General features: G+C 46.9%; 2 protein-coding genes and 1 long non-coding RNA gene across 3 annotated transcripts; 1 reads left to right on the top strand and 2 right to left on the bottom strand.

Annotated features, from left to right (window-relative positions):
* Positions 1–378: 378 nt before the first annotated feature.
* LOC118504973 (polyadenylate-binding protein, cytoplasmic and nuclear-like) lies at positions 379–7,064 on the bottom strand. The gene is made up of 5 exons (XM_036040107.1): positions 6,811–7,064; positions 5,211–5,492; positions 3,928–4,665; positions 3,095–3,832; positions 379–3,022 (listed from the first exon to the last, which is right to left on the bottom strand). Exons 1-5 carry the CDS (start codon positions 6,839–6,841, stop codon positions 2,490–2,492), a joined length of 2,322 nt encoding a protein of 773 aa, XP_035896000.1. The 5' UTR covers positions 6,842–7,064; the 3' UTR covers positions 379–2,489.
* Positions 7,065–7,697: 633 nt separating this feature from the next.
* LOC118504970 lies at positions 7,698–14,687 on the top strand. Its single transcript, XM_036040104.1, has 5 exons — positions 7,698–7,896; positions 7,998–8,051; positions 8,607–10,064; positions 10,281–10,649; positions 11,908–14,687. Exons 1-5 carry the CDS (start codon positions 7,848–7,850, stop codon positions 13,608–13,610), a joined length of 3,633 nt encoding a protein of 1,210 aa, XP_035895997.1. The 5' UTR covers positions 7,698–7,847; the 3' UTR covers positions 13,611–14,687.
* On the bottom strand, positions 7,802–8,600 carry LOC118504971. Its single transcript, XR_004905377.1, has 2 exons — positions 8,082–8,600; positions 7,802–7,928 (listed from the first exon to the last, which is right to left on the bottom strand). It is a non-coding gene; the product is annotated as an uncharacterized LOC118504971 (long non-coding RNA).
* Positions 14,688–24,873: the final 10,186 nt, after the last annotated feature.

Below are 24,873 nucleotides of genomic sequence, written 5' to 3'. Positions count from 1 at the left end.
CACAGCACCAGTGTAACCAGACGAGAAGAGTTGTAGCGGAAAACAAATTCACACCCCCTGAAAAGACTGGAAGAAGGATAACATTATTTGACCGAATAAGAAGCGATATCTATCCCGCCGTTTAATAGTAAAACATTTGTTTCAGGATAAGCCCTGTAAGCCATGTAGGAAAGTACCGTAAACCATCCAAATGGCCAAAGCATCAAGATCAAGGATCCAGTAACGCAATTAAAAAAAACGGATTACATTGTGCCCCATAATACAACACATATCTACATACAACTAGCCGAATGATTATTCATTCGCTCCATGTGATCCCTGCTTTTTCCATAGCTAAACCACACCAACAACAACAAAAAATTGCAACCGCTTCGCCCGTTGTGTTTTGCCATTTTTTACTTTATTTTTTGAAAAATTTTCCACTTTTTTTGTACTGTATTTCGAGAAATACACGTTTTCCACTTTACTGCTGGAGACACGTTACCCCTACACATTGTTTGATCGCACATGATCGATTTGTTAACTACACGATCGTTCTCAGTTGCATTTTTTATGAAATATGCTCACATCTAAATAGTAGATTATAATTATACAATACAGTTGTAAGAGTTGAGAGGGAGTGAATTAGTAGAGTAGTCTGGTTCTGACTTAAACACCGTCGTCCGTGCGTGTTGTTCCGCGCACACTCCTTCGCGTAACGAAGCAGTAGTAGTGGTAGTAGTAGTAACATAGACCCATTCAAAGTGTCCGTACTGAAAATGACTCTGAAACTGGTGCGTCCTTTGCTACACACACGCACACCAAAACTATCCATTTCAAATTGTCCTTCTATTACACTGGAATGAGCAGACAGCAGCATCGTTACGGTGTGCCCTGTTCAACATAACGGTGCTGATTTATGCTGGCTAACACACTGGCCCGACGGCTAAACGTCGGGCTAGCCAGCAAAAGAAAACTTTTCCAACTTTCTTTTGCATATTATCGGTTCTACAATGTTCTTTAAATGAGTCAAGTTCGCTTCTTGTGTGTGGGTTTGCTTTTAATGTGGATTAATACGCTTACGCGGACAACCATTACGAGCCGTTACTTGCTACGTCGTGTGGTAGTGCTCACACCACCACCAACCAAAGGAAAGTTATTAGCGATCGTGCCGAACTGAAGCTTCCTTATCGTCCTGCTTTCATCAAGAAAGCATCGCACACTCACGACACCCGACCATTGCTGGCCTCTAGGTTTTGTGTATACCATCATTAAGATATTTAATCTTCATAAACTGTGGGCTTATCCTATGGTTCTTGCTATGGTGATTCATATTCATTCCATCGTAAGCCGTTTAATCATACGTGGTTAGGTTCGCATAAGTGTTCTTTTCTTTAAGTAGACAAAAAACCACACATTTCACAAGCAATCTTCAAGATTGCTTCCATTTGATTTGTGTTGCGCTGAATGAAAGGACTGTGAGGACCGTTACTGCTTAGTCACCTCGCGTCAAGATGAAGATCTTACACACGTAACACGCATATTGGGGGACTAAAGAATCCTTAGCAGAAAATTCGTCCAACACAAGAGATTACGGCGGTTCTGTCGCCGCCCGGTTTCAGCGCACCTTCGGGAAATGAAACAAAATACTGCATATCAAGGACATATACGCACGCATAATACAATTTATTAGCGCTAGTTTCAAGCTTTCGGTTAAATATTGTGTCTAAAGAGAAGAAAGATCGCGTCATTGGGAAATGGGTCCCGGGTCGCGATCGGAAAACCAAATTTTAGGTCGTGTGGGACAGCTTTTCTCCTATGCTGGCGTCAGAGCCGCACTACCACTACTAGAGGGCGGTGCCTACCCCTAACACACATATTCATATTGGCGCACGTTAGATTTATTCCGTTTTATTGTTTACGTGTTACAACCAAAGTCCACACGGATGCAGGTCGCCATGAAGACTATATAGCAAAGCTGTCCCCGACGCAAGACACGAGAAGCAGCCTATCTCGTTGTTGTGTAAAATAAAAATAAAAATGATTCCTAAACACGAATTTAGCTCAAGTGTTCAATTTGTTTGTTTCAGTAATATACCACCGGTATGTGTGGTAATGATTCTACACAATATGCCGAACCGACCGATCGAGTACAAGAGATCGCGGCCGCCTTACACGATTTGGTTAAATTACACACAAAGGATAGCTAATATTCAAATAGTTTCGCAGCTGATCCATGACCGCGATGATATCATCGTCTTCGTCTAAAATAGAGGGGGGGGGGCGGCGACAGACGCGCCATCACGCCAAAAACGTAAAATGTTGTCAGACACACACATTAAGTAGAAGATGCAAAACGGGTGGTCAAAGATGGGTTGGTGTGTTCCGTTGTCCAAGAGTGTGTTGTTGTAGTACGATGATGATGGGGGGGTCATAATGGTCTGTTTGTGTGATTGTGTCGGGATGTTTGTATGAACGTCGACGGTGTGTGTGTGAGAGAGAGAGCGACCTTAGAATCGCCGATTCTGGTTGCCACCACCCTGGCGGTTGTTCTGTCCGCCCATGCGATTCGTTTGCTGGGAGCCACCGTTATTGAACCGTTTGTTGCCAAAGTTGCCGCCACCGCCACCGCCCATATTCAGACGGTAGCCACCACTGCCCATCGCGCCACCGCCACCACCCACATTTTGGCCAAAGTTGCGATTGACACCGCCACCACCGCCCATGTTATTGCGGTTGCCGCCGCCGCCCATGTTACCGCCGGCGTTGTTCGAGCTGCCGCCAAAGTTGCCGTTGTTGGAATTGTTGAAGCTGTTGCGCTGGTTGCCACCGCCGAACCCATTGGTCAGGTTCAGGTTCGGTAGCGGCGGGTCGCCACTGTTGAACGGATTGCTGCTGTTGCCGCTGATGGCGAGACCTTCGCCGAGATTTTTGCCAGAGATGAACGCCAACCGGAGCAGATCCTGAATGACCTGCGGATTGCTGAAATCGCCCCCGCCAATGTTCGGATTGAACTGATTGCGCGGTCCCTGCATGCCAAAGTCTACGAGGAAAAAAAGGAAAATCAGTCGAGTTACAAGCCATCGCACTCGCTGCTGCTGCTGCCGAAACTTACTAGCTGGACCGCTGAACCGGCTTCGTTTCAGTGGTGGCGGACCGCTGGAACGATCCGATGAAACGTTCTCCAACACTGCCGGGTTCTTGTCGATGATTTCTTGCATCGCAAGCGAGATCTTCTCATCGTTTTCCTTGAAAATCTTCTTGTTAATTTTGCCCGTCACCGGTTCCACGTTGCACCGCACGGGGCGCTGCTTCTCCTCCAGCTTCAGCACCTTCTCGGCGATTTCCTTATCGCGAAACTCGATGTACGCGGTGGTACGATCCTTCTTCACCACGCACTCGATGAAGCCAAACTTGCGGAACTTCTCGAACAGCTTCTCCTCCGTGACGGCCAGGTTCAGCCGCACCACCTTGATCGACTTTTCCGTATCGAAGTACGTGTCCTTGCGGCCCGGGAACACGTGCAGGCACTTGCTCTGGAAGTGCTTGCCATTGAACGCCTTGATCGCCTCGTTGGCCTGCTCGCGGCGTGCGAAGTAAATGAGCGCGGCCATCACCATGGACGTTTGGCTCTGTTTGTACGACGGAATGTTCGGCGAGAAGATAAACTTAATGTGTCCACCGTAGCTGGAGAAATACTGTTTGATTTCGCGCTTGTCCGCCTTGTACGGGAGGTTCGCAACGTAGATCGGCCAAAGCTTTGCTAGGGGCTGGGGCGGTGGGCGCTGCTTCTGCTCTTCGCCCTCCTCGCTCGAGGCGCCCTTCTTCATGATGGGCAGCTTAATGTCCAGCACTGCAAAAACAAAACGGTAGGAACAACAACAAAAAACACATACACACACAGATTAGATCCACAGAGTCAAAGTGACGCGCCGTTCTTGCTCTTACCCAATGGACCATCGTAGCGCTTGACGACGATGGGCTTGCCCTCTGGGACGCCGCCGTCCTCCTCCTTCTTGACCACCGGCGGCAAGCTGGTACATTCGAGCGCACGGTCCACCGAGCTCGCATCCTTGAAGCACACCAAACCGTGCTCGTCGCCGAACTTGCGCCGATTTACAAACTCGATCTCGCCGTACTGCTCAAAGTGCGTGTACAGCATCTCCTCCGTGATGGATTTGTCCAAGTTTTCCAAGTACACGGTCGTTTTGAAATTCGGAATCATCGTGGCAATCACGTGATGCGCGTGGACGCGCTTGCCCTCGAAAATCTGCTGGTTCAATTTCTCAGCAGCGGCCTTGGCCTCATCGGCCGTCTCGTAGAAAACTTGCGCCGCCGGCCCAAAGTTGCCGGTCGTGACGCGCACCTCGGTCACGGTACCGGAGCTTTCGACTGCCTTTTTCAGCTCGTCCTGGGAGCCGATCCAGCTCTCGGGAATGTTGTACATCTGGACGCGGTTCAAATTGCGGAAGAACAGCTTGGCAGCCCGCAGCACATCAATGTGCTGGTTCTGATCGTGCCCGTTACAATCGTACACGGTAATGCCCGCATCAGCGATCTTCTTCATTGCTTCCTCCTTGTCCTCCGGACTGGTGCAAGTCACGTAGGCAAGCGGATGGAACAAAACCACCGACTGGATCTTGGCCAGATCTTTAAACTTCTCATACACGTCCTCCTCCGTTACATCTACCCAACAACAACATTGCGCGCGCAATGGTCACATTCATGTGCATTATGATATCATCGTCATCGACACGCCAACGGCCACAACCAAGCCGCACGAAAGCACGAAAACCATCAATGTGGATGCGCAATAGAGGGAGAAAGAGAGAGAGAGAGAGAAGAAAAAGAAACAAAATAGTAACCAAGGTAAGGCGACAACCGTCAAACATTCTGCAAAACAAATGTGTCCGTTTGTTTCATGTGCATGTGTGCTCTACCTGCCACCACCAAGCACGCCGTGTGTAACACGGGTCAGTCCCACATCGCCACTGTACGGGGCAGAGGGTGAGAGAACAGGCAGACCGTCGGAACGGATTGCGCGCGATCGGGCAGCAGGAGACGTCCGCACACAACACAAATGCAACAACAACAGCCAACAACAGCTACGCGCGTGCCGCGACAAGCGCGCGGCACACTATTTAGAGGTTTTTACTTCAAAAACAAAGCAACGGATTAAGTAGGTAAGAAAAAAAACAATTGGTGGTAGGAAAAAAAAAAAACGAACTTACTCTCATTGTCAACAACATGCACGAAGACATCCTTCTTCATGTGACAAATGACGATGAACTCAAGGTGCATACGCAGCCGACGTCCGCGGAAGACAGAGTTTTCTTTCTCCTTGAGAGCCTTCGTTGCCGTCTCCTTATCTTTGAAGAGCAACAGGGCTAAGGTGTACTGTTTGAAGTGGAAAATTTCCACACTTTCAACCGGATGGTCCGCAAAAAGCTCCCGCAGTTCCTCCTCGGTGACGTCGGCGGGCAGATTGCCAACATTCAATTTCTTTTTGTTGTCTGAAAACAGAACGCACAAACGCAGAGAGAGAGACCATACAGAAAACAATGCATCTTTTCGGTGGCAAAGGCAACAACAAAAACACGGCGCTCCAAAAACATTCTGTGTGTGTGTGTGTGTGTGAGGTGGGTGGGCAGACCCCCCCATCAATTTTTCCTGGGCATAACCGGGCATTGCTTCTGAGCGATACGAACGACCACTCAGTCTAATCTACAGCATATTCCAAACAAGCTAAGAGAGGGAGGATGGTTTTGATAGTGGTCATCCCTTTTCTCGCAGGCTAGCGAATCGAGAGGCACGGCGGCACCGCTTGCGTACTGTGCAAGCGGAATCTCAATATTGTTGTTTTCATTTAGTGCGACTGGACGATGCTTTACTATCGACGAAGATGGGCGACGGTTTTTGTATCGGGTTCGGTGTTGTACGGTTTGCCCCACGCTTGCTTTGTTGCTTTGCCGGTTTCGAAGCTCTGAAATGAACAATTTTAGTTTGGAAATCCATACAGTGAAGGAGGAGGTGGAAAGGAGTTGTGAGAGAAGGGTGCTGAGAATGCGAATCGAAGTAAGCCGTTCTATCGGGGTCGTATTGACATGTTGGGCCGGTTAGCCGGCAAGCGGCCGCCGCCGCGAGAACAGACAGGCAGCAGGCAGCACAAGCATCTTTGTAATGGCGTTTTTCTTCGCGACCCTTGTGGGGTGGTGCAGCAGTTTGCTTGCTCGCTTGCTACAGCGGGAGAACTGTTTCACGCACACACACTCACTCGTACATATCTGCCGGTACAGACGCGGTCTATGAGGGAGGCTATGCGCGCGTTTCGGTGCGTGTGTGCCCGTGGTGAGATGATGTGAGAAGAAACATTCTCATTTTTTTCACTACCGCCGCCATTGTTCGTTCGATCGAAGCCGACCAAAAACCCGTGTAGGCCTTGACTCTGTCGCCGCCGCCTTCGATAGAACTGCTAAACCGGATGTGTATGGTACTATGGGAGGATTTACGGGGAAGAGGGATAATCTTACACGTGTTAAATTATAAAGATATCTAAATGAAGTTGAGCCTCCTGGCGAAGGGAGTATCCATCCCGTCCCAACGCCGGTGAGATTTTTTTTTTTGTATAGTCGATGGCGTCGCCATTTTAGCTACTCCCAGCGTCCTTTTACGATGGGCACGGGAGCACCCGAAATCGGAAGCTTGTACGGGAAAAGCTTTCCCAGACAATTTATCCGATGCCCGGGCATGCCATTTTGCTGCTACGTTGGGAGTGCAGTCCCACCGGAGCTAGTCCATCATCGAATCACACACCAATGCACACTTACTCACCAGCCTTCATTCTGGATGGGTTATCGGCCATGATTTTTCACTTTTGGGAACAAATAATGCAAAAATCGATCCTTCGTCACGTCGCACTGGGTTTTCCACTCTCACAAAGCTCGAGGCTTCACTTTAAACACAAAATCTTCTTTTTATCAAATAAGCGAACGTCGGAAAAGGGTACTGCGTACGCTACGTGTGCGGAGTCAGCAATCCCGGCTTGGCTCTCTAGTGCTGCGACTGAAAAAAAAACTCTCGTCTGCGCCTAGCTTTCCCCGAAGTCGCCCATTTTATTCGCTCGGCTCCTAGCCCGGTCGAACCCTGCACAGGTACAGTTGCTTTCCGCTGTGCTGACGTCACGATCGCTGAAAGCGAAGATGCAGTACGCCTGCGATAGAGCGAGCAAAAGTATGGAATAAAATAATACCTGCATAAATGGGTGCGCTCTCTGCTTCACGAAACGCGGATGCTTCACGAAACGCGGAACTGACAGGCTGGATCATGGTGCGTTCATTTATTCGCCATTCTTTGAAGAAAGAAAAATTAAACAAGGATATATTTACAAATTTCAGCTAAATAAAAACGTCGACCAGCCATAAATGTGGCGACTGAATGTTATTTACGTGTAGGTGTAGGAATATGGTTTAGTAAAACTTTAGATAGATGAAAAAAGTTACGTTTGTTGCAAAAAAAATTTCCAAAAAAGTGATAATTAATCAATAAAAAAATATGTGAAGATACTTTTCTGCAAATTAAGGTCAGTATTTTGATAAATCAGTATTAATGCACCCTTCACTCTTATGTCAGATGACGAGCTTGATATGTCAAATGGGTACGGTATTGGCGGACCTGTCGATGATCGAGTGTCGCGAAAGGGAAAAGTTTTCAGAAGTCGCCATTTTCTTCATTCGTCTTTGTGCATCCGCCCGCTCTGGATTCGCTCCGCGCTCGCAGTGTGTGAAAAGTGCAATATTTTATCCGGAAGTTTGTGACTTTGTTCTTGTGACTGCTGCATCTGTGCTAAGCTTATAATTTTGTGAACCAACATGACTGACACCGAAAAGAATGCACCAGAGGCTACCGCCGAAGTCACAGGTAAGGGGGAGTGTGCTGAAGAATGTGATTTTCTATGAACAAAAAAAAATGATGAGAGTTTGAAAGATTAATCTAATCCACGCCATTTTCCACATTTCCAGAGACGACGAATGATCAGAACGATGGAACGGAGGGAGATGTGCAAAAGGATAACGGTAAGTGAATAATTAAACTTTCTTTCGTACTCGAGGGTGGTTCTTAATGCTAGCAGTGAAAAATTAACAATGGCGGTGCGTTGGCCTTGTGCTTGGTGTAGCGCTAGTGCTACGCATCGCGCTAGTAGGAAAAGTCGGCGCTGAGTTTGAATTCAAGATGGCGGACGTAGTGACGCCACTCGCGTTTCGATGATGGTGATATTTTTTTTTCTCATCGGAATAAGAAAATTTCATATTTTTGACGAGTTAATGACAAAATGGGTTGTTTCGGATATTGGTTTAGTTTCGGGGCATGATATTTTTCATTTTTACTTTTATTTCCGTGTAAACCATAATTCTGCATTGTGGGGCACACATAATTAGTAGGTCATGGACCTTTACACGATGCTTATTGAATTGTTCTGGAAGGAGACGCGACAACTTCTTTGCTGCCTGTCATTGCCAGCCATCTATCGTTGACTTAGTTTATCCGTAGCTGGATTGTTACTTGAGAAGCAACCACAGTGTACTGATATACTTCGATGGTTTCGATTGTTTTGTCCGTGCTTTCTCTAGAACATCAACGCACCATTAATGTGGGTAATTTGCCCAAGGATGTAACGGAGCAGCAGCTGCGCGATCACTTCACTGGGCACGAAGTGGAGCGCGTTGAGATTCATCACTACCTTCGCAACACTCTGGCGCTGCTAGTGTTCAAGGAGAAGGCGGCCGCTCAAAAGGCCTGCGAGGAGAAGGATGGCTCGATGTTGAACGGGCGTCGGCTTCGCATGCACATCGAGTATATTACCATCCGGTACACGAAGAAGGACGTGATTGTGGTTGTGGTCGACGATGACATGACCGAGGAAAAGCTGTACGACAGCGTCAAGGAGCACTGCGAGGTGACGCAGGTGTTCATTTTCTACCCGCTCGGTTACGTGCATTTGGGCAAGGATGTGGATAAGGTGGAAGTGTTGGAAAAGCTGAATGCGGCCGGCCTGAAGGCGTACGACGTGAACGGTCGCGACCAGAACCAGCACGTGGACCTGTGGCGTGCCGCCAAGCTGTTCTTCCGCAATCGCAACCGAGTGCAGCTGCTGAACATACCCCAGAAGTGGGTAGAAAATACGGACGAGCTGAAGAAGGCATGTTCCGAGGCGGGCACCATCACGGAAGCGATTTCGAATAACGTCAGCCAGGGATCGTCCAACTATTACGCTCGCATTTTCTTCGAAACGGAGGAACAGGCTGCCAAGGCTGCCGAACTGCTGAATGGCAAGGTGTTCGAGGGCAAGCGCATCCATGCCTTACATCTGTCGTCCGCTTTGCTGCCCAACTACAAGACGTCCGTGTACGTGTCGCCATTGGAGCGCACCGTCACGGAAGAGGATGTGTACGAACAGTTCAAGCAGTACGGTGAGATTGATTTCGTCAATCGTCGCAACTGTGGGGAGAGTGCTATCGTGTGCTACAAGACGTCGGAGGCGGCAGAGAAGGCGCTTGCCTGTACCACCTTCCCGGCCCCGACCGAAGCCAACAAGGAGGCCACCAAAACCGTCGCCGTAAAGCGGTACGACGGACCGCTGGTGCTGCGTGCCGCAGGCGTGAAGCGCAAAGCAACTGCCCAGCGCACGACCACCGATGGCAAAACACGTAAACCCCGCGCTCCCGACGGCCCGGATCGCGACAAGTCGCACAAGGACATTCTGCAGAAGCTACAAGCCTTCTACCCTGTGTACGTGTCCAACATTCCCTTCGGCTGTCCCGGACGCGTCATCCGTGAGTTCTTTTCCTCTCTCGGCGGTGAGGTGAAGTTTATCTTCTCTCCTCAGCACTACTTGCCGTACCGGCTCAGCTCGCCGCAACCGGTCAAAACGGCTATGGTGTACTACACGCGTCGTAACGATATGATGAACGCAATCAAGCAGCTCGACAAAAAGATGCTAAACAACCAGCACCTGCACGTGCTTCCCGGTCGCGGAGATACGAACTTCAACCAGCAGAAGACGGTAAAGCTGACGAAGATCAATGAATGTAAGTAGTGCACAAAACATGATGATGCTTCTGTTGTTGCTGTGAAGTCGCTCAGCGGAGCAGATGCGTGTGTGCGTGTGTGTGGTAGGGAATTGCAATCGGAGCTGACACAGCACACAACTAATGATGGCATCATTTATCCGCGCAGCAGTACCATGTATGCGAAGCACACTAAAACAATGCATATTCTCTCTTTTCTCTTCCCATCCCAAACAGCCCTTTCGGAGGATGCCATTTTCCGCAAGATGCGCCCGCTAGGTAAAGTTGTACGTTTGACGAAAAAGAATCGCTCACTGGCATTTGTCGAGTTTGCCGACAGTGCCGATGTTGAGAAGGTCTTGAAAATGAAGCAGGAAGAGCTGCCGATCAATTGTACCTTTTCAAAGATCACGAAAGACGTCAGCCGCCGGCTGTACAGCGAGTCTGATCCTCGCATTCTGGGTACGGTGGTGCGCTTGTTGCGACGTAACCCAAGGATGCTAAACAAAACCACCGGGGCCGGTCCACTGATGAGCGGCAACAATGTCGTTGGCACTCCCGGTGGATTCGGTGGTGGCAAGCGGCCTCGTATGAATGGTCCTCCTGGTAAGCTTTTCATTCCAACCAACTCATTTATACTTTCCTGTGCATTTCCATGTAGAGATATGTATTATTTATTTTCTACATCTACATTCAAACCCAACATTGTGTTGCAACACACGGTCGGTGTGTAAACAATTATCATTTTGTTGCTGTCTTTTCCTTGCAAACAAACACCTATCGATTTATGTTACTCTAAACGTATTTTACTGTAACAGCGTAAACTAAACAGAGAGAGCGCTTCGTGTAATAGGGGTCCATGATGAATTAAATTAGAATACTAGCCTCTATCTGTCCAACATTCTTACACGGTTGTACGACAGTAAAAGAAAAATGGGTAAATGCATGCCGGCACGGTCGCTGAGGCGCAGTCGCAGCAGTTGGGTCTTGCACACGGCAGGACCCGAACCTTTTTCCCCAGAGGCGTGGATTGCCGTTCAAGTTACGTGGCATACATAAAACAAATAAGCCTTTATATGGCTGATATGATGAAGCTAGGAGATCGTTTAACAAAGAATTGATAATTAGATCTTTCGGAAGCGATAAACTTACCATTAAAACGCAACGAAATTGTTTTCGAAGTATAGTTTTGCTTAAGACACAGCTACCAGCATTTCGGCTGCTGATCGTCGAAAGACATATTAAACATACCGACTGTAGTCATGGACTCCAGGCATACATATGCACCAGCTTATCAAGATCTGCTCTGTACCTCACTGTTTTTCAATGCTTTTGTTAATCTTTGTTTTCCTCTTATTTTGTAAAGGAAAAAGGCAGCAATAGTATAGCACTAATCGCTTAGTAGCTCTGTTCGATAACTAAGTAGCTTAACCTCCCTATCAGTAATTATTAGACACGGTAATTTACACAAATGCCTACAATTGCTCCATTCGACAGAGTTCTTGTTTTGAACGAACTTTTAGCCGTGCGTACGATTATGTGCATCTGAATTTGTACAACAAAGTGTGTTATGGCTGTGTGTTGTTGTTTTGCTATGACATTCAAACTCTCACACTAACGAATTCAGAAAGGCATGGCGATAAAAGGCTTCATACGATAGAATTTTATAATCGATTGGACGATTGTAGTTCGCTACACAATCCACTCTAAAACAAAATTTAGACAAACTTTTGTTGAATGGGGCGCGTGACGGTTTCACACAGTTCACCATTCCCCGTCGTAGGAGTGCGGTCCTTCTTCAGGGAGAGTGTTTCTCATTCCCGTTTCTCTCTTTCTTTTTTCCAACCAATCATCTCTCTTCCAGGTTTCGGCAATGTACCGCCCTTCAATCCCAATAATGGTGGCAATAATCTTAATAACAGCCAAGCCATCCAGGACCTGCTGCGCCTGGCGTTCATGTCTGGCAAGAACGTTGGCGAAAGCCTTGCCGCCGGCGGTGGCAATGTTGGTGGCAATCAGGGCCCCAACCGCGGCGGCGGCGGCGGCGGCGGTTCTTTCAATAACGCCGATCCACCAATTTCTAACCAGGGCAGTGGCAACAATGCCTTTGGTGGTGGTGATGGCGGCTTCGGCACCGGTGGCGGCCGTAATATGAACAATCGCAATCAGAACATGAACTTCCGCGGTGGTAACCGCAACAATCAGAACAACAACGTCGGTGGCAATCGAGGCCTCGGCAACAGCAACAACAATGCTGGTAACAATAATTTCGGCAACCAGAACCAGAACAATAGTGGTGGCCCGCGTGGCGGAAACGTCGGTGCGCTCGGTGGTGGTGGTGGTGTTGGTGGTGGTGGCAACAACAGCGGTGGTAATATGATGAACAACCGCAACAACATGAATAACATGGGCAACCGCAACAATAGCAACAATATGAATATGAACAACAAGCGCACCGGAGGCAACAATCTGCCACAGCAGAATTCCGCCCTCCCGGTGGGCGGTGCCGTTGCCGGCGGGGTTGGCAATCTGAACAAGGGCAGTGGTGGCATGCGGGGCAACAATCAGGGCATGGGTGGTGGTGTCAGTGGTATGGGAGGCAGCGGTGGGGGTGGCATGGGAGGCGGGGGAGGTATGAGTCGCTCGAACAACATGGGCGGGGGAGGAGGTGGTGGTGGTGGAATGGGAGGGGGCAACAACAACCGCAACACCCGCAACAGTAACTTTAACGATAACAGTTCATTTGGCGGTAGCGGTACCAGCGGTAGCAACAGCAACAACAACACGTTCGGTGGTAGTAGCAACAACTTTGCGAGCGACAACTTTGGCGGTGGTCGCAACAATGATAGCTATTCGAACGACAACTTTGGCGGTGGACGCAATGACAATTACGCCAGCGACAATAACTTTGGCGGCAATAGTGGCGGCGGCGGCGGCGGCCGTAACAACTTTGGCAACCGCAATAGCGACAACTTTGGTGGCGGCCGTAACGATAACTTCGGCGGTGGCAGCTCCAATTTTGGCGGCAATGCATTCGGTGGCAACAACAGCCGCTTCGGCAACGACAATGATGGCCCGTTCAGTGGCAACAGCAGCGGTAATGTGAGCGGCGGAAACAATAACTTTGGCTTGAATAACCGCGGCGGTAACAATTCGTCCAACAGCCGCTTCAGCGATGACAATATCGGTGGCGGCGGCGGCGGCGGATACGGAGGTGGTAACACCAACAACCGTGGCAACAATTTCAATGATAACAGCAACAACTTTGGTGGCAACAACCGCGGCAGCGGCGGGGGCAACCAGAAGCCCCAGGGCCTGTTCAACCTCGGTGGGGGCGGCTCTGGCGGTGGCAACCTCGGCGGAGGTAGCAACATGTCGTTTAACAATTTTGGCGGCGGCAACTCGAACAACTCGGGTGGCAATAACTTCCGCAATAACGACAACAGCAAGGGCAGCTGGATGGGGGGCAATAACAGCAATAACAGTGGTCTGGGTGGAGGACGATCCAACAACAACCAGGACAGTATTGGTCGTCTGGCGGGCAGCTTGTTTAGTCGTCGCTTCTAAACAAGCAGTTGGGTTTCCCTTTTTTCCCATTACGAAAAAACCACACCAAACGAGTGTTGTTGATGGTGTGTGAGTGTGTGAGAGTTTTTTAAATCCGCGACCACACCAACACTTTTGCGATTCTCTTCTGCATCCTTGACAAAGTACGATAGTTGCGACTTGATTAGAGAGTCGTTCGCTAATCTACATGGGTAACGATCACCACCCTTCATCGGAAATCCCTAACCATCTCGCACACCACCCCACCTCACGTACGATAGTAGTGTAGTAGCCAAACGTTCAGTGGGAATGTTGCCCAGTAGAGAGTATAGGGGTTATGCTTAAGGTATCGATAGTTCTCGATATATGATTCAAACTGTAAATTGCAAACGAAGATGCAGACCAAAACTACTACTACTACTACACCGCGCCTTTTTCGTTCGTTCTTATGCCTCCGCTTAGTTCATATTCTTTACTGCGAGATGTGTAGCACGTAACTATCATGTTTTACCAGTTTTGTTTTTGTGAACACAATTTATTTATTATTAATTCGACGGTTCGCAGCTTGCAACGCGTAGCGCACTCCCAGTACTCTTCCAATATATTTTTCTGTTTCAGTAGGAAGAGCAGAGCCCTTGTCTTTTGTGCTGTCAGACACGCAACATTTTAATAACCATACTCGATTTATATGTATATCGCAAGGAGTGCAAAGATACTTAGGATTAGCTGATAAAACGATAAGGTGAACCCAGATACAAATAACTTAGGATAACATTATTTTATACACAACTACATTCTTTAGAAATGTATTCAAAAAAACGAAATGTTGAACGGAAAACTGAACCCCCCCCCCCTTGCTGCTGCTAACCACAGAAATGCACGAAAATACTGTTTATTGTGAGACCTGTCCTGTGTTGGGGGTTTGGTTGAAGCAACTAGTGCGAGCACAATATCGTGTTAATTTGAAGCAATTCTTTGCGTTTTTTGTACTCAATTTCGCTCCCATAAGCGATCACTGCATTGCTCAAAATGGCAGAACGCAAAGGAATCATTTTTGATTGATCGATTTGAAGAATAAAAAATAGACAACAATTAAAGTTCAAACAAAAAGCGCTAGATGTTATGGCAACACATGATCACGAGTAGTGGACTAACAACCATCATCATCGTGGGCTTAGACGGCAAAGCAAAGGGTAGTCGATACAATTCCAATTCAAAGTAAGCCAGTCAGTCCCTTTGTTAAAAGCTTGGCTGGACCTACCGCCCGTATGCTAGACGGATTATCCAGCAATGTGTCAAATCCCAGCCACCCAACGGTTGCAGCTGCACATGGGGAAGCTAATATCAATTATGTCTATAGATTAACAGCAAACACATCATCTAGTGCAGCAAGCGATTTCAAACACCAACCAATTGCCCATGTTCAAAGGGACACCTGTCCGTCGTCAGAATCTTCACAGAGGACGACGTAATCAGAAAATAGTAACAAGAAGAACCGATTTTAGGCTTGTAAAATCCGGGGCCAGCCAAATCCTATCGCGCTACTATGGAGATACGGTGCGTCGTGCAAATTAAGTGTGGCCAGTAAGGTTGCGTATCGATGGAAACTCAATTTTAAGGGTGAAAATCATGTAAAACTCTATCAGAAGAGTCCAGTCAGTCAGTCAGAGGCAGTCCATCCATGTGTCTGCGTGTGCGCATCTGATGACTATCGGCTGTCTCTCGAGCATACGCGTTCTTTTTTCCGACAGCAGTGCACCAACATTTGCCAATTAAGAAGTGTGTGTGTGTGCGCGCGCAGCGCATGAAAGTATTTGTAATTATAAAAAAGATGATATGCTACAAATCGGACGCACTTCATCAAACAGTGGTCCTGTTAGAGAAGCGAAACGAACCCCAATTAGCCCTTATTAAACACGGAACACCCGTAAACTAATTGATTGAATATTAAGCTAAATAAAATTGGAAAAGAAACCAATAAGAAATACAAGCACAATTGGTTCTACACAGTTGTCTGATTGTATCCGTCCCATGGACAAAATATGTACGCCTGTTTTTGAGCTAGTTTAGGGGGAGAATGGTATAATATTAATTTTTCCCTTTTTCCAGTGAAAATCAATCACACCAAGACAAACAAAAACAAAAACCCTTCTGTAAGTGAACTGAGATTCGAGTATTTTGTTTGATACCACTAGCTGAGAGCAAGGCAGTCATATGAGCCGGCGACGCAGTGTTGTCATTACGATCACTGTCGGCCGTCAAGGCTCTGGAGCTCTCTCTCGCTCGCTCGCTCGTTTCCTGCTGCCGCACAGGAACTCTCGATGTCGAAAAAACTCAACCAAACCCAGGTTAGACGGATGCAATAAAAGGAACATCAAAGCAACCATCATCTACTCGGCTCCGGCTATTGCAAGCCTACGCTGCTGCGTATGCTCCGATTGCAACGCATCGATATAGTGGCAAATCCAAGCAACCATCGCTACGGAGCACGCTCTCTCTCTCTCTCTCCCGCGGGCACAGCTTCTGTACCCAAACTAGTTTTCTGCAGCTTATGGGCCTCCTTTTGGGGACCTGAGTGTGTGGAGTGGCAAGGTGGTGCGACAATGTGCCGTACGCAATAAGTACATCATATCCACTGCTGGTAGGCGTGTTTTCATACCGATATTTGATCAGTAAGTCCAGATTTTATGATCAAGACCAGGTGGGTGTGTGTGTGTGTGTACGAGAAGGATTGCTTATACCCACCCTCGATCGAGAGAGCCACTTTCAAAGGAGAACAAATTGTTCAATAGGCTCCTAACACAGCAATGTATGTAAGTACAAATTTAAATTCTTTTTTTTTGCCGAGAGGATTCCGAGGTGCTGCTGTGTGTCACAATTCTAGAGAGAGAGAAAAAAACCCAAAGAAACTCAACGATCAAACACGAGGATTGACCACACCACACACACACGATTGCAAAATGTGAACGATCGTCTCGCGGATCTTGTCCAGAGCGATTCGGCGAGATTCAGGCCGACAGACAGATTCCTGCTTTTCCATCCAGGACGAAGGATAAGTCATACGCTCGTAAGCATAAACGTTTATTTTATTACCTACCGACCGCCCCACCAAAAACTGTACTTCTGATGAACTCTTTCTTCTACTGTTTCCTGTTTAGTAATTCACCTAGATTGATTTTTCCGTTTAATGAATTAAAAGTAACATTAGCCAATATCGTTTGTGTGCCACATTTCCGTTCCAATATGGTGGTGACAGCAGCAGCGGGACTTCAAATGGGGAAAGCGATTTCATTTGCAAACCGCAGTCGGCCCAAGTCTTGGTAGTGTCCCAAGTCATGCTCCAAACTCCTCTTCTGAGTAGAAAGCCTGCGTTGCAGTATATCGGCTAATTCGACTGATATCGAACAGTGTGACACAGAAGTAAAGCCAAATGTCGCGCTTCCACCGTGCACACATGCGACACAGAGTCATCCGCATCTAAGAGACCTATAGTTTTGTTACTATCTCACCTTTTTGTTATATTTCTGTACTCTACCATCTTTCGCTTATTGTAATTCAACCTCTTCCGGAACAGCATCACTACTAATGTACTTTGATCTTTCTTTTAGTGTCTGAGAAGCTTGCGTTGCGTGGTGGTGGGGGATATTTGATCGTAATAATGAATTAAATGTGCTAACGAATGAACCAAATGAACAAAAACCAGGTAATTTTGCCATCATTCGTCTGGAATCATGATCGGAAGGGAGCAGCGCTGTGAGACGTCAACTGGCTGTGGTAACTATGTAAAATGGGTGTTTTGTAAGTGTCTTTACCGCTAATCACTATATTCCTTTATATTATATAAGTGTTTCGCTATGCTCAAATGTAAACGAAAGATTCCACGGTGTTTCGATTCATGTTCATCGAACCCGCAGTACTGTAAAGTGATATTGTGACAGCAGCGCGTATATGTTTAAAAGCCATTCCTTTCAGTCCGTAGTCAGTTCATGAGGTGGAAATGGGTGTAAAAAACCTTACCGGAATAAATTGGTGCGCAGAGTGTGAATAATTGGATGTATGACAAGACACCCCGTGGCCCATTTTGTTGTGTCCCGCGACAAATGGGCCGGGGAATGTTGAATAAAACAAATCAAACTGACGTGTCGCCAGTTCCCTCGGAAGCGATATGCAAAGCTTGTACCTGTGTAAATGACATTGGCTTACCCGGATGCATACATTTTCCAACGGATAGCTGTGGCACTGCGCTTGGAACATGAATTCATTTCGGGTTGGACGAAAATCCAAGCTTTGTTAATTTACCTTACAAACGGCGCGTGTGTACTTCTGAGGAACGAAACGCATGTCATTTGTTGAAAATCAAAATTTTACTGACTTGTTTATTCTTTTTACTATATTTTAATAAACCGATGCCGTCGCGCGCACCGCTTTGGGGTTCGTCGTCGCGTTGATGTCCGAATCTGTTTTGTGTGTGTGTGTGTGGTCGTCCTTCTCTCGTTATCGCTGGTGGGTCACAATCGGGTTGTGTTCGCTGTCCGTTGGTTGAATCACCTTTCCACACGGCTCTTGATGCTATCGTGCTATATGATGCTGCTTGCTGCTGCTGCGTTGGTTGTAATTCTTCCTGGCAAAACGTCTACAGACACGTTTGACGACGAGCGATATTATCAGTCGATAACACCTACGCCGGCATTGCCTGTACCAGCCACCATACAGGCGGTCGCACCAGCCACCGCCGTCACGACCGTGATCACCAGCGACAACTCGTTCCAGTCGGAGTACATCCCGGTGCCACGGGGAGACGAACGGTACGAGTTCGCAACGAGCATGATGCCGCGTGACACGCGTATGTACGAACCGACCGGCCTTGTTCCATCGGCCGGGCCGATCGGAGGGGTCGTCGGTGGCGCCGGTCCGGGTGACTCGTCATCCGGCGGTGGAAGCAGTCTGTCGAATGCGGGCCCACCGCCACCCGTCGTGCCGCTATCGTACCGAGGGGACGAGCGCCATTACTATCCGGTGGTGAGCACGATCAGCAGCTCCTATCTGCTCGATAACCGCCAGTACGAGCAGTCACTGAACTCACCGTCGATGATGCACGACCGGCTGTACCAACCGACCACGCACACCATCACCAGCGGCATGCTGTACAACGAGCGGTCGCATTACGAAACGGCCACTATTGCGGGTCCACCACCGCCGCCCCATCTGTCCAGCATCGCGAACAACAGTGATTGCCATGCCGTGGACATCATGATGCGCACGGATGCATCGGTTGCGGCAGCTGCAGCGGCGGCCGCCGCCGGTATCGAACATGCGGAAGCATCCTGGCGTGCCGAGATGATGGAACGCCAGGACGAAATCGATCGGCATTATTTGGTGCTGTTGCCGCGCGAGGACAAGATCGAGCCACAGGATGATCTTTGAATAATGGATCGGGCGTTACTAGCCACTTCTAAGCTGTTTTGAGCCAGTGCAACAGTGTAACACTGTTCCCGGTCGTTCCTGGAGGAAGCAGCAGCAGCAGACGACGACATCGGAAGAGAGAACAACCCAACACTACTAGACACACGTGCTTTCATCAAGTTGGTCGAGTTCGGCATCGCAACAGACATATTGCCTTATTTTCCTGTAAATGAACAATGCAGTGCAGAACTGGACAGAGTGAAGACTGCCTTCGATGGGAAGGAGCGACAGCAGAGACAAGCGGAGGACAGCTCTCCACAAGCAGATAAACGGTCAATTTTTGTAGCATGTGAAGTGTGTGCCAAATGAAGCAGGGGAACCCACAGCAATGACGAGGGTGGCAGGCAGGGCTTCGGGAAAGCGTGTAGCGCGCGCTATTTCCACGGTATGTTAAAAGACGTTTTTGTAGTAAACGAAAGTTCAAGCAATTTATAGACTAACGAAAGGCATTATTACACCATCCCCGAAGGCGTGAAGAGTATTCAAGCGACAAATGATAGAAAATGGGAGGGAGCGAAAATATGGCTCGATGGGACTGATGTGATTGATGGTGGGGTGTGCGCCGCAACCTCGACATTAACGTTTCTGAAGGAATCTTTTGCCTAGAGCAGAAGATTCTCAAAAATTATGGCTTTAAAAACAACCCGGGGGAGGAAAAATGCAGGAAACGGCATATGATATAACATATACCTAAATAATAACCCCATGAAACAACGAGGAGTGCCCGAAACGAAAAGATTTCAACAAAAGAAGTAAGAAATGACGATACTGTACTACTAAAATACTACTATATTACCATTATTCTAAAACGTGTAATGATAGGTGATCGGGCTGAGAGCAATAACCTTAGCAAAAGTAAAGCAAAAGGACATGAAACCCATGAAGATTGATTGTAGCCGTAAGCAATAACCAACAGATTTGTACGTTGATTGTTTTGGACGTTTTCTTTAATTTTTTTGATATAAGATTCCTTAGGACAATAATCACGAGGCGAATAATATGAATAGTAGTAGATCAAAATGGTCGAGCGAGGGAGTGTGTGCGTGTGTGTGTGAGAGAGAGTGTGTGACTAACAGATAAACCAACAAACCTACACTAACACACTGATTTCCAAGCGGAAAATGGAAAAAAGATGAGGACGGAAAACTAAACCTAGCGTGTTCTTTGTAGTACCGTACGGTAAAGGCAACTCTAATGGATTAGGCACCATTTATACACACACATACATATATATATATATATATACATATAGAGCAATATTAACAGAAACACTTTGTTATCACACGAACGATGGAGGAAAGGATGATCGAAAAAAAAAAATGCCAAAATTGCAATGGACTAACACAACAACGCGGATGAGAAGCAAAATCAAGTATATTAAGAATTTATATTGAACAACAATAACTGGCCTTAAACATATATAAACTATATTTACAAAAGGACAAAACAAAACAATGAATTGCTAACTATTTAAGCAAACAAAACTGTGGTGCGAACCTGCTCTGCTCCCCGTTCATGACCGATGAGCGGGCAACTTTGAAAGACTACTACTACTAATACTAATCCGTTAGGAGGCACTGTTTGAAAATTTGACAACGGGGGGGGGGGGGCGCTGACCATCTTTCGCAACAGTGGATGGCGTAGTCGTCTCGGACAAGATGGTCGCGGGAACGAAAGTCGTTCGGAGGAGATAGCAATTTGTAAATAAGATATATATATGAATTTCTTACGCCACGTGCCGCCAGCATACTTATCACACATTTTTGTAGTGTGTTGAATGAGATAAAGTTCTTTATATATATACCAATTTCAGCGAGAAGTGATAGTGATAGAGAGAGAGCGAGGGAGAGAGAAAACAAAGCAAAACAACACTGAAGAAGCGTTTCAAACCAATTCCTCCTTTCCCCTCACTCTTAACTGATATAGCCACACCAGTTTCACTTACTTACTACCGTAACGATCGTTCTCTGTATTTGATACTAATATCTTGCCCGCTATATTACTACTACAAACTTATATAACACACTCTATATCCTATCTCCCTATAATTGCACTAAACCTGCTTAACGGATTGATGCACATGTTACTCGCACAATACTCCACCCAAGCCGCGACACCAACTAGTTACAGAGGCGGTAGCCTAAAGTACTTCACAGGCGGAAATCTGCTACCGTGGTGGACGGTGGTTAATTTTTGATACAAAACCAGTTGAGTTAACATGCAAAGAAAGGAACTAAGAAATCGGCGACAGCATCAGTGACTTGGAAAGTGAACACGCTTATTTAGTGGGAATTAGCAGTAGGTACGCTCGACGAACGAGAACTGAACAGCTGACCGTCAAGAAGGGCTGAACGAGCAGCGTACAGACAGGGCCTTACCGATACGTATTATCGGCCAACTATGTACTGTGTTACTAACTAACGACATTAGGTGATAAAGGTGGGAAGCGTGAAAGAACATGGTCGGCTTTACCGTTTCATGTCATTCGTTTGCATTGTGCGTCGTTCGCTGACTATAGCTGCACACCATGTCAGTTGATTGTGGCCAGAGAGTCTTTTCTGTTGCTTCACTAATTACGGATGTAAGTTGTGTCATTGAATTGATTTCTATCAACTCTGTCCTTGAGTATTTCTTTTATTAGCCAACTGCTGCTTAAGAACTCTGTCGAGTATTTCAACTAGCGCTCCTTGCTAGCTGTTGTTCGTTACCGTTTAACGCAAGCTTTATATTAGTCCGCCAACAGCATGGCTACCACGACCAATGTAATGACGTGCGGCCATTAGTGAACGTTGACGTACGTAACAAAGAATTGAACCTTAACATCGAAGAGAAGAAACACAGCAAACAGCAATAACTATACAGGAACGGGACTGTAGAGCGTTGAAAAACAAACCCCCCTTTAATGAATGCGTTATCGAAAGCAGGTAGTGATATTTAGAAGATTATTATAAAACCAAACTAATCCTTTATATACCGAATTCAATGATAGGGATAATCTCTTATGATAGACACACACACACACAAACAATTACTAATATTCGAAGCGAGTGAAGACAGTACCGCGTAAACCCTTCCCAAAATCGAGAGAATAATTAGCGTATTACCAAACAAGTGGAAAGAAGAGACGAGATAAAACACACGCCTTCCAATATTCTATAAGCAAGCAACAGCCGACGTTAGTTTGTACTTTCTTTTGACACGTAGGACATATAGTCTACAAGGTGTGAACCACCCATCCCCCGTAGTTGTTCGATTAGAGAGTGTTGAATTCAGAACAGATTCTAGAAATATGGCTAAGAACACACGTGCTTACCAACAGAAAGACACACAGGGGGCGCTCGCTCTCGGTGAGACCGGGACGCGTCCTATTAGTGATTAGTATTACTACCGTTGGCTATACGAGCAATTGGAGGTTACCAAGCAATAACTTTATACGTGAATATTTCAAAGCGGGGGCACGAAAACGGTTAAAAAAGTTCAAAATCAAAAAGGCTATTAGGAATTTACTTGACTTGAGTAGTAGTGGCGTTGCAGCGAACTTACCTTTTCATATATTTACCACTGAAACTACTGGCTAATATATAGTGTATACAGTGCCAAAAAAAAAGGATAATAATGCCCCAACCAAGCGGCACGGGGTGCAACATAACACGAAAATACGTATTTTGGCCGTGTGCCCCGGGGTACAAAGAAGCATAACGGTTGCTAGAATACTGGCCAGGTAGAACATTGGGTCGACCGACAGTTGTTAAATCCGGAATGTGGCCTGGTCTGAGTGGAACAGTACTACCAACCGTGTATGTGAGGTTAGGTAAGGATTGCAGGTAAATGCCAAAAATGCCTGCCTGTATTAAGCAGGGAAGCGATAGATTCCGCCCCCGGGGCACGGAACATCGGAGGTAGCAGAGAGCAAGATGATATTATAGTCAATTAACCGATTGGAGGAATGGTAGGTTGGTGGAGGGCGGGATATTGGGCATGTCGTCGCGCCCAGCCATTTAACGGCCATTTTTTACAGAAGGCGGCCGCAGTTACTGCGCTTAGACTTATAGAACCGACTAGTGAGCGTACTTACACACATACAAACTATTGGTGCAAAGTATATACACTTTTTCACAGATATTATAACAATCGCTGGCACAGGTACACCTGGCGGTTAAGAGAATACTGTTAGAGCATAACGCGTTTGTTACCAGCCACATTAACTCCCTCCCACACCCCCCCCCCCCCCCCAATCCCCATCCACGAAAGCACTCGATCTCCCTGTTTCGGAATATGCGACGACGGCATGCTGTTGAAGGTGTGTGTGTGTGTGCGTTAACACATTAATTATATCAGCATTTCCAGTATTTCTCTCGCACTGCTGCCATCATCCCTTCATAGAGTTCCTTTTGCTGCACGCCACCCCCTACCCTTCTCCTCTCCCCCTCCCCCACAAAACGCCTTAAACTTCAAGGAATTAGGTTAATATTTGTGGAACCGTTTTTCGTTCTCATCTCGCCCACCTTCCCTTCGGTTTTGTGCCCGTTACTCGGATGGCTTTGATTGAGGTGCGTTTGCTATTGTGTGTGAATCTATTTCTGTGTCTATGATGCTCCCCTTCTTTACTTTCCCCCTGGATCATGAGCTGAACAAGCATGGACAGTAGAATGCGAGAAACCATTCAAAGCCAATTGCAGAACAACATTGAACACGTAACTATAAAAAGTGCCTTTTGAATGTATTGTTAATAGAACTTTTTAGCCACCACTGATCCTCTTTCGATCGGTTGTGTTGTGTCGTCGTTGTCATTGTCGTCGTCGTCGTCGTCGTTGTCGTCCCTTTTTCTGCTGCTTCGTGCATTCGCCATTACAGCGAATCAACACTATAGCAAGAGACAATTTAACATTTTCCTTTTAACGATACTTGGTTCCGTTGTGTGTCAGCACCGTGTGGCTTGCGTTTGTACTTAGCCTAGCTCGCTACACCACCACCACCCATCCAACCCAAAGTGTTGTGGGGTCTCGTCTTTTCGTAGTTGAATTATTGAATAAACGCCTGTGGAATGTTTTCTGAACCTGCTTTTTCCCGTCTGTTCGTTTGAGCGAGTCCTGTCCCTGTCCTGTCTGCACAACGAGACAGTGTAAAGATGCTTGTTAAATAGTTTTATTTATCTTCGAGTCTTTTAGTTAGTTGAATGGAAGTAGACAACTATAAGCTAGAAGCTAGTACAGCATACATAGATAACTAGGATATAACACCCAGGCGGAAGGGAATGATAATAAGGCCTACCGAACACTGTGGGGACAAGGAAGCCCTCCCCCCACTACGAAAGGGAAATAAAAGGCCGGTGCTACGAAACAGTGAATGCAAACTTTACCTACACTTCTCATGTTAGTTTAATCTTCTTCTTCTTCTTCTCTCCTATACTATTGTTGCTCTCTAGGTCTTAAACGACAATTCTATGCGTTCGAACGTTGCTTCTATTAGAAAATAAGAGAGAGAGAGAGAGAGAGAGAGAGAGAGAGAGAGAGAGAGAGGGAGCGAGAGAGATAGAATGTGAGTCAGAACAAATGAACCACACAACAAGGACAAAATTCAAAAACCACACGCAAAGCAAAAGATCGTGACACGTGTTGCGGAGAATGCGATGGGGAAAATGTAATGAAGATTGGGCCATTTGTACTCTCTTTACCCTTCCCTCATGATGTTACTTTCTTATAGCGCCAGCGTACATTTTCGCTCACTCCTACAGCCATAGGGATAATTCTGCCAGTAGAGGAAATATCGTACCCTTTTCCCATAACACACACACACATTGCTTAGAGTAAAAGGGTCGCCA

Source organism: Anopheles stephensi, chromosome 2 (genome assembly GCF_013141755.1).
Source record: "Anopheles stephensi strain Indian chromosome 2, UCI_ANSTEP_V1.0, whole genome shotgun sequence".
In the NCBI taxonomy this organism is placed as follows: domain Eukaryota; kingdom Metazoa; phylum Arthropoda; class Insecta; order Diptera; family Culicidae; genus Anopheles; species Anopheles stephensi.
Note: the sequence above shows the minus strand (reverse complement) of the source record. Positions and strands in the feature narration are given on the sequence as shown.

Bases quoted from the DNA above. Each gene is read 5' to 3' on its own strand.
- LOC118504973 (XM_036040107.1), bottom strand. From the start codon at position 6,841: ATGGCCGATAACCCATCCAGAATGAAGGCTG. The intron at 3,833-3,927 runs GTAAGAGCAAGA...TTGTTTTTGCAG, and splicing joins GCGCTACGATGGTCCATTGG to TGCTGGACATTAAGCTGCCC. The intron at 3,023-3,094 runs GTAAGTTTCGGC...TTTTCCTCGTAG, and splicing joins CCGGTTCAGCGGTCCAGCTA to ACTTTGGCATGCAGGGACCG.
- LOC118504970 (XM_036040104.1), top strand. From the start codon at position 7,848: ATGACTGACACCGAAAAGAATGCACCAGAGGCTACCGCCGAAGTCACA. The intron at 10,065-10,280 runs GTAAGTAGTGCA...CATCCCAAACAG, and splicing joins GCTGACGAAGATCAATGAAT to CCCTTTCGGAGGATGCCATT. The intron at 10,650-11,907 runs GTAAGCTTTTCA...TCTCTCTTCCAG, and splicing joins TCGTATGAATGGTCCTCCTG to GTTTCGGCAATGTACCGCCC.